Source organism: Bacillus rossius, chromosome 1 (genome assembly GCF_032445375.1).
Source record: "Bacillus rossius redtenbacheri isolate Brsri chromosome 1, Brsri_v3, whole genome shotgun sequence".
Lineage (NCBI taxonomy): Eukaryota > Metazoa > Arthropoda > Insecta > Phasmatodea > Bacillidae > Bacillus > Bacillus rossius.
In genome coordinates, this window is record NC_086330.1 from 8564430 (window position 1) to 8582754 (window position 18325).

Here is an 18325-nt window from a genome sequence, read left to right on the forward strand (position 1 = left end):
TACATCGTCAATCACAAAATGTTTGCCTTAGATTTACTGGGTGAGCTTTACATAAAGATTATAAATAATTGAACAAATAGAACAAAGACAATATTGCTGATCATGTACATAACTTACGTAATATCCGTAGAAGTTAGTTTAGAGTTTTAATTACGTCCATAAAATGTTTCGCCGTCATCCAAATCACACGTATTTCCCCGTTATTCTTATCCCCGTCGTGACCTGTGTTCATACTGCAACTTATCTTGTGAAAGTGGTACGTTAGCCGATGTTCGTTACGTAGGGAGTTCTCTGTCGACGTCAGTGTTTGCATTTACGTGTTGTGTTCTGCAAATTTTACTGTAGACTCCGCTCGCTCGCCCTCCTGGAAGTTGCCTTTGCACTCGCCTATTACGACTTCTAACTTGAGACTTGAATTCAGAGTTTTATGCTTCCAAAGCGACACTATCTTCCTTTTCTTGTCTCTATCAATGTTTATGCCACGTAGAGGTCTCACCAAGATGAAGTCCGTCGGGGTCTCTAGGCGGCGAGCGGTGTCCGAGCAGCGCGGCGGCCTGCCTCGGTGAAGTCCCAGTTGTTCTGCCTCTGTTGACTCGAAGCATGCCCTTTTATACTCGCTGGTCTCCTACCCAGGCTGGAACAGAATAGTCTCGTACGTTTGGGGGAACGATGGCCGACTTCCTTTTCCGGCGAAGCGGCGCGCTATCGATGACGCCCGATCACCAGCCGCAGCGTTCAAAGCCCCCGCGCTCTCTGTGTTGCGCGGGTGGCATCCACAGACTGTTAGGGGCACTGTTGATTCTGAGTGTGTACGTGGGTACACACGTTACATATTCATGGTTCGGTAATAATACTTTATATTTTCTATTATTTTTTAATGAAAAAGTAATTAGAAGTTAAATAAACATAGAGGTACTTATATCTAGACGAAATCATTATTTATCTTTGTGAAACTAAAAGATCCACAAGTTACACAAATCATCAAGAGAGAGTGAAGTGTGACAAAATGATAGCAGAGCTTAGGTTTACTGTTCACTCTGTTTATTACTGATGTGTAACACAGTGGCAACCCTGGGGTGGCCCGAGAAGAAGGGGGGATATATAAGATATCCCCCAGAGAAAACAGGGGTGTGGGTTCGCGTCCATCCATTGGAACATTTGAAAAAAAAAATTTAAAACAATGTTTTGATGTGAAACGTCTTTGAAGTCACGCCGAAAGGGTATCAGAACAGAAATTTGCACCATAACGAAAAAAGGTATACATCGTCTTGACTTAATAATTCCCTAACTATTAATCTTAGAGGCGTGAGTGCGGTGTCATTATTTAACGTACATAGTCAGCTCGCTGATACGACCTTGAGTTTGCGTCGTGGGCGAGCGGGTTGGCGGGGAAGGGGAACCGCGCTGATTGGTCGAAACAGGCGCTCTCGCTCCTTTCTACTCAGTGCAGCTCACGACTCAGACGTGATGGCGCGGCGATTCTTGTGTTTGATTGGTAGAGACCGGAAAAATTCGCCAATTCATTTCGCGATAGGCTAAAATACAAATACCTAGTTATACCTCAGTGCTGCCTATGCTATTGGATCACTACTCACCTGGATGTCTCTGGGCCAATGAGAAACACCCAACCAAAGCTGTATCGAATCACAGGCTGCTACGTTGGGACGTCTCACAAGACAGCAACCAATGAGTGGATGACATTTGACAGAGTGTACGTAGAACTATGGAGTTCATCCTACAGGTCATTGAACCCACGAAATTTTCCGGTCCCTATTGATGGGAGATAGATTTACTCCAAAATTGGTGTATTTCGGGCAATGCACGTGTAAAAATGTGAAGTAAGCCTATAAAAAGTTTTAAAATTCTTTATGTGAGTCTCAGCCAGTAAGTATAAACCACGCCTCTCGCTGTGGGCCCCGCACAGACGCCGAGCGAGACTGTCTCCCAGAGCCTCCAGGCGCGACACAGCGATCCCCTCCACCGCTGCTGCGCCTGCGCAGTGGACATGTCCAGTGACACAGACGTTTCACGTTACACCATCGGCCGTGTGCACCGACTCAGCCCCAACCAAATTTTTTCAAGCCAACCTGAAACTTCAAATTCGATGATGATTTTCTAATTTATCTTGGAAAAATTTTTCGATGTCCTTTTCCTGTTAAAAATTACACTTGTGTTGATTTTATGAATTCCAAATATCAAACTCCGGTGAAATTATCTCATTATGTAAGGGAATATAAATTTTGAAAGATATTGAGCAGTACTTTAAATAATTTGCTAATAACTATTAAACTGTTGTTCCTTTTTCCATTCATGTCCACAATTATTTACATAAAAATAGATAAAAAGGGAAAATGAAAAGGTCGGTGTGGAGTCCTGGGTGGTTGCCCGGCAAAGCACCCCCCCCCCCCCCTTCCCAATCCTTTCCTCTGGAGCCACCTGTTCAGGCCCTTCACAGTAAGGCATTACATATTCCAGTTACACACTTTCTGAGGTGCGATTTCAACCTCCACGACCTCAAAAGATGAAAACCGGGTATTCGCCAAGCAGAGGGACGCATGCAAAATTTATTTCCAAAACTGAAGTCATTTACTTCGTTCTCTGATATTTTTTTTCTGATGATTCTAAAAAAAAATGGCAGCATAATATTGCCAGTAGTGTACAAGTAGTTTACCATTCAAACGGTTGGTGAAGTTAGGTTAGCTTCATTTGGAATTTTGTAAAATCGTTTTAATGGTTGCATCTGTTATGTTAGCTAGAAATACAAATCAGTGAAATAGTTTAAACGTTTGGTTAGAAATCACTTATTTATTTGAAATGTAGCTACCCTAACCTTATCAATAGAGACCCGGACATTTCGCGGATTCGTCTGGCCTCAGGGTAGAGTTCAAAGTCTTAGGTGTGCTCAACTCATGTTCGCTTTCCCATTGGTTGATTTCTTAGCGAGAAAATTTTTATCCTTGTTAATTGGCACTAACTGATTCATTTCTTCTCTCCTAGCTGGGCGTCGTTGGCTCACGGTCGTAGAGGGGCGTGTCTAAATAACTGCGGTCCAATCATGAACACAGCGCGAGAGTGTGGTTTGCATTCTAACTTGCGACTAAATGAATGAGCGAAATTTCCGTGTCTCTACTTATCAACCTTGCACAAAGTTTTAAATGTGGCTTACGATTTTATGTTATTTTTTATGTAACTAATCCGACCAACCATCAAAGCGGTGAATTAAAAGAAAAATATTTAAAATGAAAGAGTTAACGAATGGAATCAAGGTCTCGTAGACACTGAAGACCGCAGAGACGGTGCGGTGTAATGAGAGTGGAGCAATGACAAAACGAATTCCCAGGAGAAACCCACCACCCCAAGTTACCGCTCGCCATGTCATCCCATACGGCAGAGCTCCGCGTTCAATCCCGCCGGAAACTGAACCTTATCTCCTTGATGGGAAACAAGTGCTCGTCACTCGACCACAGTGAATCCTTCACGTTGTTTGTGTAGAACCTTTGTTATGGTGTCGGAACGCGGGTGTTTAGACCACATACTGAAGACACTTAATTTTAACTTTTATTGTGAAACATAGTAGAGAAGTATTCACACATGGGAGCCAGGGTGTAATGGAAGTGTGACTGAAAACCATATTTCACAGAATTTTTTTTATTATGTAAAAGAGTTGTGTAGGCATGCTTTAAAATTGCAGTTGTCGCTTAAGAAACATAGTTTTCAAAATATTACACTTGAAAGTTAAAATTTTTTGGTTTTTGTGTGACATGTTTTTAATTAAATAGTCATTTTACCCAAACACGAATCACCGCGCTATTACATCTGAATCGTGAGCTACACTGAAAATAAATTTTTTCCGAACCTAAATTAAAACTAAGAGTATTTGGGAGGTATAGGTAGGGAAGACTTAAGTGCGTCTCAGACCAAAGCCTATATATTTAAAAAAAAAGGTCAAAGCAAGATGATACACACCTTTTCGTCAGACGTTTTCTGCTACCCATATGTTTCGCTTTGATTTTTTAGACGTTTCACGTCTAAATGATTTGACAATTACCAGTCGGGATTTGAACCTATGTTCTCTGGAATACGAATATAGTGTCTTACGACTCGGTCCATAAACTTCGATAGTGTATCTTTTCTCATCATCAGATTGCCTTGTAGTGATTCCTTATGCTACGTGCGTGAGTGTACGATTATTGCATAACAGTACAAATACATAGTTTCAGACTATAGTACTCCATGAAGGCTATCATCACATGCCTTGAAAAATTATTGACATCTAATATTATAAGTACAACTATCAAATATTACGGTCTCCTAAATTGTAATTCACGTCTTTTGAGTATATCATGTACTAGTGCGTGTAACTACATGTGATTTTGTTTACACATTTACTATGGGTGTAGACAGTATTTGTGGAAGCGGAGGATAGAAGCCAGTCCCTCCTCCGGAAACTCTTTTACAAAGATAATGCTTGAAAATACATTTTTAGGTTAGTTGACGATCCCTTAAGTACTTTTTGAAATTCCTGCCATTGTAATTGTTGTAAAATAAAATTGTTTGTCAAAATAAATCTGGCAACCCTACTTTACCCCTTTTTTACATCCTTTATAATTAGCTTCACCGCTTTGTAGCTTTGTAACCGACTCCTTTGGTTGCGATTTTGACCCACTTTAAACGGCCAGATTTCATTCAAACTTTGTAGATTTATCGAGGACCGATGACAATACACTAATTTGATAAGATTATTTTACTACGCTCTTGACACTTATTGTTACAGAAACAGGTTCCTCTTTTGAATAAACTTCTCTGCTCTAATACCTGTGCCTTGTTAACAGAAGTGTAAACAAATATACAAACAAAACACAAATCTGTTTAAAAAAAATCAGTATCTATGTGAATATCAACAAATTCAGTATAGTTCATTAAATAAAATTTCCACTGACAAACAACATTTTAAATAATAGGTAAATTAATTCAAGATGTAGTTTCGGACAAATGCCATTACTAATTAAACTGTATGTCATGAGAAACATCAGTCTGTTTGTGCCTTAAGATCTCTTTCCCGAAACGTCGCAACTGTTCTCTTAGTTGTTAGTCTGCGCTATCATCATTGTGGTTTTCAAAATATGTTTTTTCACTCAACTGTTGCTTACGGTGTTTGTGCTGTCATCACATCACTGGGTTCACCTGTGCATCTATGTATAGCCGTTGTTTTTTTTTTTTTTTCAATTTTTATCTGTTTGGTTTCATCTTTGACTTATTCCGTTTGCCGTTTTGCAACGTAAATTTGCTATGTAAATGGAACAGAAATATTCATGTAACCTTAACTATTTGTTAATTTGTTCATTTACATGTAAAATAACTGTATCACTACAAAATAGTGTTACCATTTATGCTTCGTGTTGCCCCAGTACCACCAATATTTAGTCCAGGGATTAGCTGTGTATGTTAAGCACGGTAAAATTAAAAAAAAAGCCAAAAGAAAAGCAAGGTTAACTTTTGTGTAAACCAAATTAATAAAATGTTATACAATAAATTCATGCAAGTAAGCGCACACATATTTTAACTAAGCACACTATTTTAATATCTAACATTTATTTCAAAATAACTTTACCATCGACAGTGCAAGCTCTTTACATATTTTTTACTAGTCTATAGTTCTATATAATTATTGTTCAGCGGGATTGTAAGTTTGTGGGTAGAAAATCAACTAAAAAATTGCCAGACTAGTTATACAAATTATATTTCACTGTTATTAAATTACACAATTCATGCTGAACGAAGAACACATAAATTTGTTCGTTACCGAGGTCAGATGTTACTACACGTATTAATGACACATGAAACTACAGTAAACTCGTGGAGTAACATCATGTCAGTGTTAAGAAGACTGCCGATTGTCGCTCTACCGCTCTGGTTCTGGGGTAGAGCGCCTGCCTTGTGACTTGTAGGACCCGGGTTCGCGCCCCGGCTCCTCCAAGGCGGATTGCCCAGACAAAATGGTGGCATTTTCTCTGGTAGGAATACAATCCCTTGTAACAAGTCAGGCTACCAAAGAAACGGTGGGTGGAACAGAAAAAAACCTACCAGGTGGCTTCCAAATGGGGAGCCCGTTTCTTTTCTTGGGCTCCCCATGCGGTGGCCATTCCGGGGGTTTCTCCGGGGGAACGGAGTTTTGCAAAAATATTTTTTGTAGTTTTGTAGCGTTTTAGTTTTTAGTGATTGTATGATTAATATTCCAACATGTTATAAATAAAGATTACCAAACAAACATTTAAAACATAAAAAATGGCTTTTGTACAAAAATATTTTAATTGTGCATCAGTTGGTGAGTGGTTGTGTGTTCAACCATTTATCGGTATATATTTTCTAGAAGTATTATTGCGGTTAAATTCTAGTCAGAAACCTTTGTTTTGTAGTATTTTAGCAGTTTTTGACGAAATATATTTATAGACACATGAATTTTATTCCTAAAAATATTATTTCTGTAAAACCTCATAGTTTTCAATCAGGAATATCGTCTTTAACACACGCTTTTTTATATATATATGTGTGTGTACCAGTATACATCCTGATGTAAATAAAATATTCTATTTATTTCAACATGAGCAAAGCCTTTGATGCTTTCCAACATAATCTTATGGTTAGTAAAATTGTCAATTTTAGGCCTTGTCAAGCAATGCGTGGTATATACCTATGTTTTAATTATCTTACTAATATACACTTTCCAGTCAAATTTGCAAATCCAATTTCATGGTATTAGGTGTTACGCAAAGTAGTATTTTATCTCAATTATTCTTTAATATTTAATAAATGATATTCCAATTGTAATCAGAATTGATCAAGAAAATATGCTGATGAAAAAAAAAAATGATTGGGAAATATGTTTGTGAAACTATTCAGCAAGATATTTCAGTTGTCCGGATCTGATTTTCAAGTTAACAAACGTCTCTGAATTACGATAGCATTTATTGTATAACCTTTAGTCAAAAAACTAATTTATTTAGTTAGAATTATCACATAGTAAGTAATGACATTAAACGTTGTGTCTCTTTTAAGACCTTCTAGTTAAATTGGATGCCAAGCTTTTTTTCACCAACATGTAGATAATACTATTAGCAACACATGAAGATCTTTAGGTCTTATTAAATTTAAAACTTTCTCTGCATCAAAAGATTTTAATTAGAAAAGAATTGAAAGTATGCAGAAAAAGTTCTTAAATTAATATTTAAAAATTTCAGGCATTCATATTATTTTGAATATGCTACATTTATTTATTAGACGTTCGATCATTATTGCACTTTTTATTATAAACATTTTATTACCATTTTGTTGGTTCATACACAATAATTCGGTCTGGATTAAGAATTCCAACTTGCAATTACAGAATTAGTGACACTTTTAAAACCATTAGTAACTATAAAATGTGTAAAAAAATTTGAATAATCTACAAATATTCATTGGTAAAACTGTTGTAATCTACATATTTATGTGGATAAACTATTTTAGTTTCGGTTTAAGATTTTTGTGAAAACCAAAGTAACCAATTGGTTAACTGAACTTTATCTATCTGTGTGTTGTGTTTTGTCGTATTGATGTGTATATCTTGTGTTAATGTGTTTTTGTTGTTATTTTATGTCATAATTCGTTTATAGGTGCTGTAAGGCACAAAAACTGAATTTCAATTAGATCTGGCAGCTACGCATAGTAATATTTTCAGCAGAGGTTATTTTTGAAAGACTGCAAGCCTGTGCAAGGCCCATCAACATTCGAAATGTACGATCCTATGTCCCTCCTAGAGCGCCTGTGCTGCTTGCCCTGTGCCAACAAACTACACTACACAAAAATATTTCCCTCGCATTTCAGCATCTTAAAAACACATTTTGTAGACTTTAAATAATGTTCAGTCACAGAAAACATTACATAAGAAAATCCTTGAATATTTACGTTGGATTTGCACTCATTAAATAATGATTTACAATTACTTCAATTATTCCAGCGTGAAAAAATGTAAATTATATGAGGCTAATTACATTCCAATTTTACGAGTAATGCCGTTTTCCTCATTCCGTAGGATGTATAAGTTGTATAGGATGGATAATGGTTACTAGGTATTACATGTATTTTTTTTTGTTAATCGTCGTAATAAGAATAGAGTAGCCTACTACCCATAATACAATTTTGGAAAAATTTCTTTCTTTTCGTCCGCGATCTGGATATGATTTGTTATTGCAACTATCACCGTCAGAAGCGCTATCTGTAATATTTAAAGTTAACCTGAAAAACAGCTAGAGGGTTGACAGCGCTGCCTACCGAGTATGTTGTTCTGTGCCGCCGCAGACAGCTTCTGGAGGAACCCGCAGTACCGCATCACCGTGGAGGGCTCCGAGGACGGCGGCACGTCCATCGTCATCGTGGCCCTCATGCAGAAGAACCGGCGGGCCCAGAGGAAGATGGGACTGGAGGACCTCAGCATCGGCTACCAGATATTTCACGTGAGTATTTGCTTTCTAATGTTTTACAATTCTGACTTGTAGGGTCGGTGACGTCTTTAGTCAGTCTTTGTTTCATTGTGTCTTATGAACGACCGTGTACGACGGCTGCACGCACGAAAAATTGTTACGTTCCGCCTGAGCCGAGCGTGCAAGAACCGGCCAACCACCGTGCGAGAAAATCTTCTATAATATCAAACAGCTTAAGGCGGGGCTTTTTAACTAATTGTTCGTGATTATATTTAAACAAATTATTTAAATTAAATTTGCAAAAAAACTGTAAATAATATTTGAAAATTAAAAAGTATGCAATTTTGCATCAATGTTTTCTCATGACGTAATCACGTAAAATTATCGTCCGTAAACCGACTTTATAGACAACTCCCTTTTTTTTTTTTTTTTTTTTTAGCATCGGTTGCGTGTTTGTGTTCTTGCGTGGTCGCGTGTCTTTTATGCAGTTTATAATACTGGCCTAAGACGTATGCAGCTGACACATTGCCAGTCATTGTTTACATAAGGTGGGTTAGTTGGGAAGTCTTAAGTCCGTTTGCTGGAATCTGGTTTTTTGTCACAACTAAGACGAAGAGAACGGTTCCGTGACTCTTATGAAGTTAGGGTGTGGACAGTTTGTTTCTTATGGTTGTTTCAGACACGAATAAATATTTTGCATGGTAAAATTTTTCTCTCATTGTTGACAGTAAAAACATTTGTATAGTGCGGGCCAAACGTCTCACGAGCTGCCAGCGCGGGGAATAGGAGTGTGAGGGGTAAGTGTGGGGCAAGGGAAGGAAGGGGAAAGGAAGACGTATCAATGGGGCATGGTCGAGGAGGCTGAAAGCCTCCTTGGGCGCAGCATTTCTGACGTGAATACGTCTTTAAAATTGCTGCCATAGTGGGAGGCAATTCAAAAAACGAATGATATCAAAATCGGGGGATGCAGTTTGGTATTGCAGACACATATCCATTATCTTCATCCAAAATTTAATTAAATCACTGGATAGCTAAAGGGTCAAATAATTCGTTACGCTAAGTGAGGAGTGTGACGCATCGCGCGCGGTGGAGGGGGAATCACCGCCATTTTGAGGTCATTTTGCTGCGTCTAGAGATTTCCATTTAGTATAACTTTTGACTCGGAGAAAATACGACGTTCAATTCAGTTTTAAATCGTCAGCTCTCGTCAAAATCCATCGATTACCTGTATAAAACATTAGTGTAAAAACGTAAGTGAATATATATATATATATGGTGTTAAATTAACTTCTTAGTGTTGAAACATGATTATAACATTTATAAAATAACGTATTTTATATTTTGTATAGAAAATATTACCTGTTACGTACACGTATTCACGTACAACACACGGCCTCGTCCATGACACAGCCACGCCATTTTTTTTTGTTCACATACTATACCCGATCAAAATACGTCGGCAATTTGTTGCTTAGTGAGAGATCCAGAGTTATTGCGGTGACCGATGTTTTTGAAACCGTTGATGTGTAACCGTACGGTTGGCTCTATTTGGTCCCGCAAAATGCTTGTCTCTGCCGGCCCGTTCAGAGAGATACGCGTTTCCGCCCACCGCGCAAGGACTTTTGGCCGGCACTATGTATACGCTGGTAGCATTCCCCCGGTGACCCCGCGGGGTGTCGGTTGTGAGAGACCTAAGATGTACATCAAGTTCTGTCCCTGCCCGAACACGCCCGAATATTCACCTTCGGCCAACCTCGGGATTTGTTTTATTTTTGAGCAGGGAAAATGAAATAAAATATTAAAAGTGGTCGGTTAGGATAGCTACATTAAAACACTTTAAAACACAATGGACAGTTAGTTAGGTTAGTATAGCCACATTAAAAAATAAACAGAGAAATGTAAATATATATAAATAAATCCGAGGTTAGCCGAAGGTGAATATTTGGGCGTGTTCGGGCAGGGACAGAACTTGATGTACATCTGAGAGCCCGTCTACAATAGTCCGAACCTATGCGTGGTCCGTGTCCTTATCCGAATGTGAGTGACGTCAACTTGTCTCACCGAAAACTTCCCTGTCCACAATTGCGATGTCCGATGTCCGAATGTATTGATTTCTAAAGTTGTCACCAGAGCGCAGTAAATGTTTTTGTTTATTTTTTTGATGCTTTGTAGTTTGAGACTGAACTTATAAAAGTTATGTAAGTTATAAGTGACTAACAACACCTTCCATTTCCTTCAATAACAAAAACAAACACCGCGTTTTCAAACGGGAACCGTAAATTCAAATATCGTGAGTGTTCTGTTCTTTTTCTGTGTCCAAAGTACGCAGGTTGGGACAAAAAGTTCAAATTGACGAATGTCTTCGGGACCAGGTAGGTTCGGACCTTCGCCCACTTGACACATGACGTCAGAGGGTCACGTGGACCAATCAGCGACGAGTGTCCTTCGGACACAGTTTAGGACGTTGCTATTGTAGACGGGCCATATAGGCTTATCGTGTCGGTTGTCCGCAGCTGGGGAAAGCGGCCGCGGCGGCGCTGGCGGAGCCGATGGGCAAGGAGTTCTTCAGGACGAACCAGCCGGTCGCCATGACGCCCCACTTCGCGAACGTGCGCGAGGCCACGTGCCGCTTCAAGATGGCGGCGGGGGCCTACCTCGTGGTGCCGTCCACCTTCGAGCCCGACGAGGAGGGCGAGTTCCTGGTGCGCGTCTTCTCCGAGTGCGGCAGCTCCATGGAGTGAGTGTCCAGTGTCCGGTGTCCAGTGTCCGGTGTCCGGTGTCCGGTGTGCAGTGTCCGGTGTCCGGTGTCCGGTGTCAGTGTCCAGTGTCCGGTGTCCGGTGTCCAGTGTGCAGTGTCCAGTGTCCAGTGTCCGGTGTCCGGTGTCCGGTGTCCAGTGTCCGGTGTCCAGTGTCCGGTGTCCGGTGTCCAGTGTCCGGTGTCCGGTGTCCGGTGTCCAGTGTCCAGTGTCCGGTGTCCAGAATCCAGTGTCCGGTGTCCGGTGTCCGGTGTCCAGTGTCCGGTGTCCAGTGTCCGGTGTTCAGTGTCCGGTGTCCAGTGTCCAGTGTCCGGTGTCCAGTGTCCGGTGTCCGGTGTCCGGTGTCCAGTGTCCAGTGTCCGGTGTCCAGAATCCAGTGTCCGGTGTCCGGTGTCCAGAATCCAGTGTCCGGTGTCCAGTGTCCGGTGTCCGGTGTCCGGTGTCCAGTGTCCAGTGACGCGTCGTCCGCGAGCGATTCCTTCCTAATATGAACGGATCTTCGAGCGAACGAAAGCATACGGTTCGTTCGCTTTTTTGAAGGATGGGTTTCTTTTGAGAGTCTTGTTACTCGAAAGCTGAACATGATTCGGGAGAATATAAAACGCAGAGAACAAGCTAGTCTGATTCGTTCGTTAGTTTTCTTCCCCCAAAATTCCTGAATTTTGTTTTTTTTTTTAGTCTCTGATTATCTCACTGTCCACTTGAATATAAGTAATGGAAGCAACATATGGATTACAACATCCACAGTGATGTTTGAAAATAGTTTGAGTTCACTACTTGTTAAATAAAATTTAGATAACAAGGTTTGACAGAACAAGTAGAGATGATAATATAAAAGCTGAAACTTATTTCTCAATTAAGGTAGCGGAGATGTTAGAAAAACAAGATATTTCGAATTCATGTCAGATAAAATTTGTTTTAAAATTGAGTTTAATTATTAAAAATAATTGACGGTTTGAATGTGCAGAAATTAAATAATCAAGCGAGACCAACAAAATGTAATGTGTGTTTTGAACTATCATATTTATTTAATATCAGTTGAGTAACTTTCGTGCAAAACTAATGTTCATCACCAGTAAAAATGCATGTTTTGAGACCCTTTTTGCACAAAATCCATACTTCATACTCGTAAATGACTTGGACATGTTGGGGTTTGTATCGTCCGTCGTGAGATGGTAGTGTTCTTAGCCTCAGAAAAAGGGTCTCAAAACACGTGAAACATACATTTTTTACTGGTGACGGACACGTCGAGTTTTGCACGAAAGCTCCTCATTTATTGTTCACTAAACGCCACTTGATACGACTTTTAAAAAGTTTCTAAAGAAAGTTCTTTTTGACGTGACAACGTCTAATAAATCGATGAACGCCGGCTGCACGCACGAAAAAGTGTCCCGTAACGCACATTGTTCCGTTACGCTGTGTTCCGTTACGCTGTCGGCGAGTGCAGTAATAATAGGTTATGCTACAATTGAATAAAAAATTATGGTGATTCATATAATTGATGATAGTTGATAGATATTTGATTACAGTTTATTTATATGAAAACTTGTTCATAATTATATTTAAACTTTATAGCTAAACGCCAGTTTTTAAAATTAATTACAAGTCATCTACACGTGAACTGTTTCGTCCAGGGGCGCAACAACAGGGGGGGGGGGGCAAGGGTATTTCCCCCCCTCCTCTGAAACCTTGAAGTGGGGGCAAACGGGGGCAAAGAAAGTGCTGTGTAATCAATTTTTAGATAATAAAACTGCTTAAATAGCACCATTTTCCACCTTGAAATACAAATTTTCCCGGCGGACCCCCCGCTTCAATAGGGGGGGATCCAGGCGCATAGAAACCGGGGGGGGGGGGGGGCGACCCAGGCGACTGCCCGGCCATAACATTTCATGGCCGGGCAAAGTGATGGTTTTGCCCGGCCATTGCATCAGATGAAAAAGAGGCATTGTCTTCATTGCAATGCTAAGTGGTTTTGTGGGATTTTCTTGTCTGTGCGCTACTTTATTCTTAAAATAAATTAAGACTTTTCGATAAGTTTGTTATAAAAAAAGTTATAATTTCTGCTAGTAGTACATTCTATTTTTATGTACGAAAGATGCTTAATAGCACCATTTTGCTCCTTAGAATACAATTTTTTTTTCTACCGGGGGAGAGCCCGGTAAATCCACCACTTATAATGATACTCTCCTTTGCCCCCCCATGAAATATTTGCTTCCTACGCGCCTGGGGGGATCGATGATTCTTTATAAAAATGTATATTGCCCCCCCTTTGGTAATTTAGTTGTTGCGCCCTTGGTTTCGTCGACTGTTTATAAAGTGAAGTGAAAAGTTAATGTGGTTTTCATTGCTTATTACAAACAACAATTTCGGCAATAAAGGTTAATTATTCTTGCATTTTAAAAATCTGATTAGGTACTAGTATAATTTCAAGTATTTATTCTTTTATTATTATAATAAAAATGATTCAATTTTATTCATAAAATTATGCAATCATTTCATCAATGTTTTGTTACGACGTTGTCACGTTAAGCTATCGTCCGTAAAACCGACTTTACAGACGACCAATTTTTTTTCCCTCCCACAGGGAAAATGACGTCGTGGTCGGCCTGTCCGCTGGAGACCAGAGGGTACGTCTCCCTGCAGTGAATCCCAGGCTGTCGCAGGTAAGACGGTAAATATGTATGCTAACAAGCTCCACGACTTGCGTATTTCTCTGCCAGGTGAAGAAGCCGGAACTGAACGACGCGCAGAAGGAGCATTTCCGGCAGTTGGCCGGAAATGACATGGAGGTGTGCTGGGAGGAGTTGAAGGAAATCCTCGACATTCTCACCAAGTCAGGTAACCACTCGACATCTACATTTTCTTCTTACCGTAGACACGCACGAAGCCATATTTCTAACTGAACATGTAATAATTTACGTTCCACTACTGACTGGCAAACTGAAATGCGGTGGGAACCAGTACCCAGGGTTCTCCTTTTATACAACTTTATTTATCTCTCTTCCTGTTCCTCTCCGTATATCATTTATGTCTAACTCACCTATATCGTTCTTGCTCTATACCCATATATGTAGTTGGTATTCGATAACGCTAATAAAATTACAGGCATAAAGTTTTAAGATGCAATAACCTTTGTACATAAAAGAAGACGAATCCAATTACATTCTAAATCTATTCCAGCATATTTATTTGTTTATTTTCGCTGTACATACATTTTTCTCCACACCTCTCTTTATAACATTATCTATTTTTTCACTGTATTTGTTATCTTTTTTGTATGAAACTATTTCAACACTATACTAACTAACCACATGTTTTGTTAGGGGTCAAATTTGTGAATTGTTCAGCCGTATATTAAAGGTCAGCTCACATCGGAACCGAAGTCAAATTCATTGGCGTGTACAGTAAACCCTACCGTAAACATTGCACGCACCTCTGACGATACCAGCTAACCTTCTGGTGTTTCAGACAGCAACCCCAGCGGCTATTCAAAGGAGGTTTGCCGAAGCCTGATAGCCATCATGGACGTCGATCACTCAGGAAAGCTGAGCTTTGAAGAGTTTAACGTTCTGTGGACAGACGTTGGTTACTGGACCGTGAGTATATTTTTGTCCTTCGAAATTAACGACCAGAACAAATATTCGCACCAAATTTAATTACATACTAATAATTTTCGCAGGATTTCACGGCCATTATCTTAAGTAGCTTGGCGGCGATAAATTCACCGACGTTTCGGTCGACATTGCAGTCGCCAAGGACACGGCTACAACCCAGAAGCCAAGCTACTAATGACATACTACTTCGAGTTAGAACTTAACCTAACCTAGTCTAACCTAACCTAGTCTAACATAACCTAACCTTTGTGGAAGTCCTGCAATGCCATTTTTCGGCGTTAGTGTATTTTGGCGTTGTGGTAATTCGGCGTTGTGGTACACAGCAGTTTTCTAGCTGTCGGGTTGTGGTCAATTTGGCATTTCGGCGTTGTGGTGCGTCCCCCGCTAGAAGCACCAGCGAGCGTCGCGCCCATCATCCCGCCCAGGGTCTCCACAAGGAAAAAATATTTCGTACCAACTTAGGCGAGAAAAAAGTACTAGATTAGAAAAAAAAGTACTAAATTATAATTTGTTATGGTTTTTAACAATTTAGGAAGTTATTATGACATTGCAATGCTCAAACTTAAATATCACACCACACACACATACATTCCATAGTTTTTTTAAAAATAATTACGCTTAATAATAAAACATATTGGAGTTACAATAATATTATTATATTAAAGAAAAATGTACTAGATCTGTACTAAACCACTAATAAAGTTATAAAAGTACTAGATCTAGTACGAAAGTACTAACTGTGGAGACCCTGATCCCGCCTCGCCGACACAGATACGCGGTGCACCTGGTTGGTTGCAGGGCGTGTTCGGCCTGTACGACAAGGACAGGAGCGGCTCGCTGGGGTTGGCAGACCTGCGCGAGGCGCTGCAGTCGGCCGGCTACAGCGTCAACTACCGGGTGCTCAGCCTGCTGGCGCGGCGCTACGGCGACAAGCTGGGGCGAGTGTCCTTCCAGGACTACCTGCTGTGTGCCATCCGCCTCAAGAACATGATCGGTGAGTGGTCCTCTCTCCTCGGCTCCTTGTGTGGTGGGGACCGAGACACACCACGAGTCTTTTTGTTTTGACGTGTTCATTTCATGATCAGTGGCGTAGCCAGGATTTGTGTATGGGGGGGGGGGGGTGTTAAGAGGCATGGCCCCCCCCCCGTATTAAAGCGGGGGGTCCGGGGGCCCTCCCCCGGGAAAATTTGGATTTTAAAGTGTAAAATAGTGCTATTTTAGCAGTTTTCGGTACTTAAATTTAAATATTGTAATGGTAAATTTTTTTATTAATTTTTAATATGAAATTTGTTTGAGTGATGAATAAGAAATTTAATTAAAGATTTGGTGCTAAGGGGGGGGGGGGGTGAACCCCTTACACCCCCCCCCCACCCCCGGCTACGCCCCTGTTCAAGATACGCTATAATCCAAACAACTGTATCTTTATATTGCTTCTGTGATTGACTCACAGTTCATCTGAAGGACTTTGAGCCAATGAAAAACCTTCAACCAAAAAAAAAAGTATCGAATCGCAAGCGTCCCAGTTGACAGGTGTCACGAGTCAATAGCCAATGAGCAGGTGGCATTTGCCTGAGTGTGTAGGGGATTGTGGAGTCTATCCGAGAGGTCATCGAAATTGCGAATTGTTCCGGTCTCTGAATACGTCCTTAAAATTTCTTCCATATTGGGAGGCAATTAAAAAAGGAAGGGGGGGGGGGTGTTTGTCTGTAAAGTCGGTTTACGGACGATAATGTTACGTGATAACGTCATAAGAAAACATTGATGAAAATTTGCATACTCTAATTTTTAAATAATATTTACAGTTTTTTTTGCAAATTTAATCTAAATAATTTGTTTAAATATAATCACGAACAATTAGTTAAAAATTCCTGCCTTAACCTGTTTGATATTATAGAAGATTTTCTCGCACGGTTGTTGGCCGGTTCTTGCACGCTCGACTCAGGCGGAACGTGACGATGAGTCATGCTTTTTTCGTGCGTGCAGCCGGCGTTCATCGATTTATAAGACGTTATCACGTCAAAAACGAATGATAACAAAATCGGGGGATACAGTTTGGTGTTGCAGCTACATGTCTATCATCTCCATTCAAAATTTAATCACACCACTGCATGGATAAAGGATCAAAGAATTCGTTACTCTAAGTGAGGGCTGCGACGCATTGCGCGCTGTGGAGGAGGAATTGCCGCCATTTTGAGGTCATTTTGCTGCGTTTCGAGATTTCCAATTAGTATAACGTTTGACTCGGAGAAGCTACGTCGTTCGTTTAGATTTTTATTCGTCAGCTCTCGTCAAAATCTATCGATTGCATACAGTATATAAAACATTTGTGTAAAATAGTTACACTGAATATAGATGGTGTTAATATAAAAATAAAAATAGCGTATTTTATATTTTGTATAGAAAATATTAGCTTTTACGTACAACACACAACCGAGTCAATGACACAGCCACACCCAATTCTTTTGACGTGACGTCTAATAAATCGATGAACGCCGGCTGCACGCACGAACAAGTGTCCCGCTACGCTGTGTCCCGTTACGCTCATTGTACGCTTGCGCCGCATCTATCTCTCTTACACTCGATTGGAATAACCATCGATTTGACTTTTTCGAGGCACATTAAACTTCAAACACTCCCATTCGTTTCCTACTTTTCCTATCATCGTCCTATCCTTAACAAAATAACACAGATTGGAAGAAGTTAAATAGCAAACATGTATAAAAGTTATAGTTAAAATAATCTCTTTGTTAAATTAATAAACATATTTGAATTAATGAGTGCAAATAAAAGTAAATTTATCAATTAAATTGTAGATTTCATTTCACTCCTTCTTTGTATCCATACAAAATAATGATAATTCAATAAAAATTATTCAATTTTATTCACAAAAGTATGCAATCATTTCATCAATGTTTTGTTATGACGTTGTCACGTTGAACTATCATCCGTAAACCGACTTTACAGACAACCAATTTTTTTGGGGTCAAAAATTCGGGTCACATTGCAGTCACTATCACCAGGGCAACCATGCGCGTAGATTACGGGTCTCCAGCCCCCACCTTCCCCCCCCCCCCCACGGAATTAAGAATCTCCTCACTGAAGGGACCGCTAGTGCTTCCAAAATCATGACTGTGAAACAGGGTTTGATAAACGTAAACGTAAAATCTTATGTTTTATGGTAAACTTTCGTTATATATATATTTTTTAATGTTTCCTGGATACTGTGTGCATACAGGCCAGACTAAACCCACGCGTAAAACACCCGGGATGCGATGGTTGTGAACGCATGCGATCCTTATTAACGAAACTCATTACATTACATTGGTTTCATCAATTTTTATTGGCTTATGTTGCAAATTTGCCTTCGTTGAGACAGTAAAAGATTTAAAAAGACCATCACTTAGTATAATATATTGACAGTTATTCTCAAAAGTTAATTAAATACTAAATGACAATGACTTAACATAAGAAACTGTTTGTAGCAATTGTTAGTCAA

General features: G+C 39.9%; 1 protein-coding gene across 1 annotated transcript in view; it reads left to right on the forward strand.

The window, feature by feature from the left end:
• The window catches only part of LOC134531860 (calpain-A-like), a 37538-nt gene that overhangs the window by 17693 nt on the left and 1520 nt on the right, over positions 1-18325 (forward strand). Inside the window, exons 9-14 of the mRNA XM_063367861.1 lie at positions 8338-8492; positions 10973-11196; positions 13800-13842; positions 13936-14053; positions 14684-14811; positions 15628-15823. Of these exons, the coding sequence (XP_063223931.1) occupies positions 8338-8492; positions 10973-11196; positions 13800-13842; positions 13936-14053; positions 14684-14811; positions 15628-15823 (864 nt within the window). The remainder of the gene's footprint in view (positions 1-8337; positions 8493-10972; positions 11197-13799; positions 13843-13935; positions 14054-14683; positions 14812-15627; positions 15824-18325) is intronic.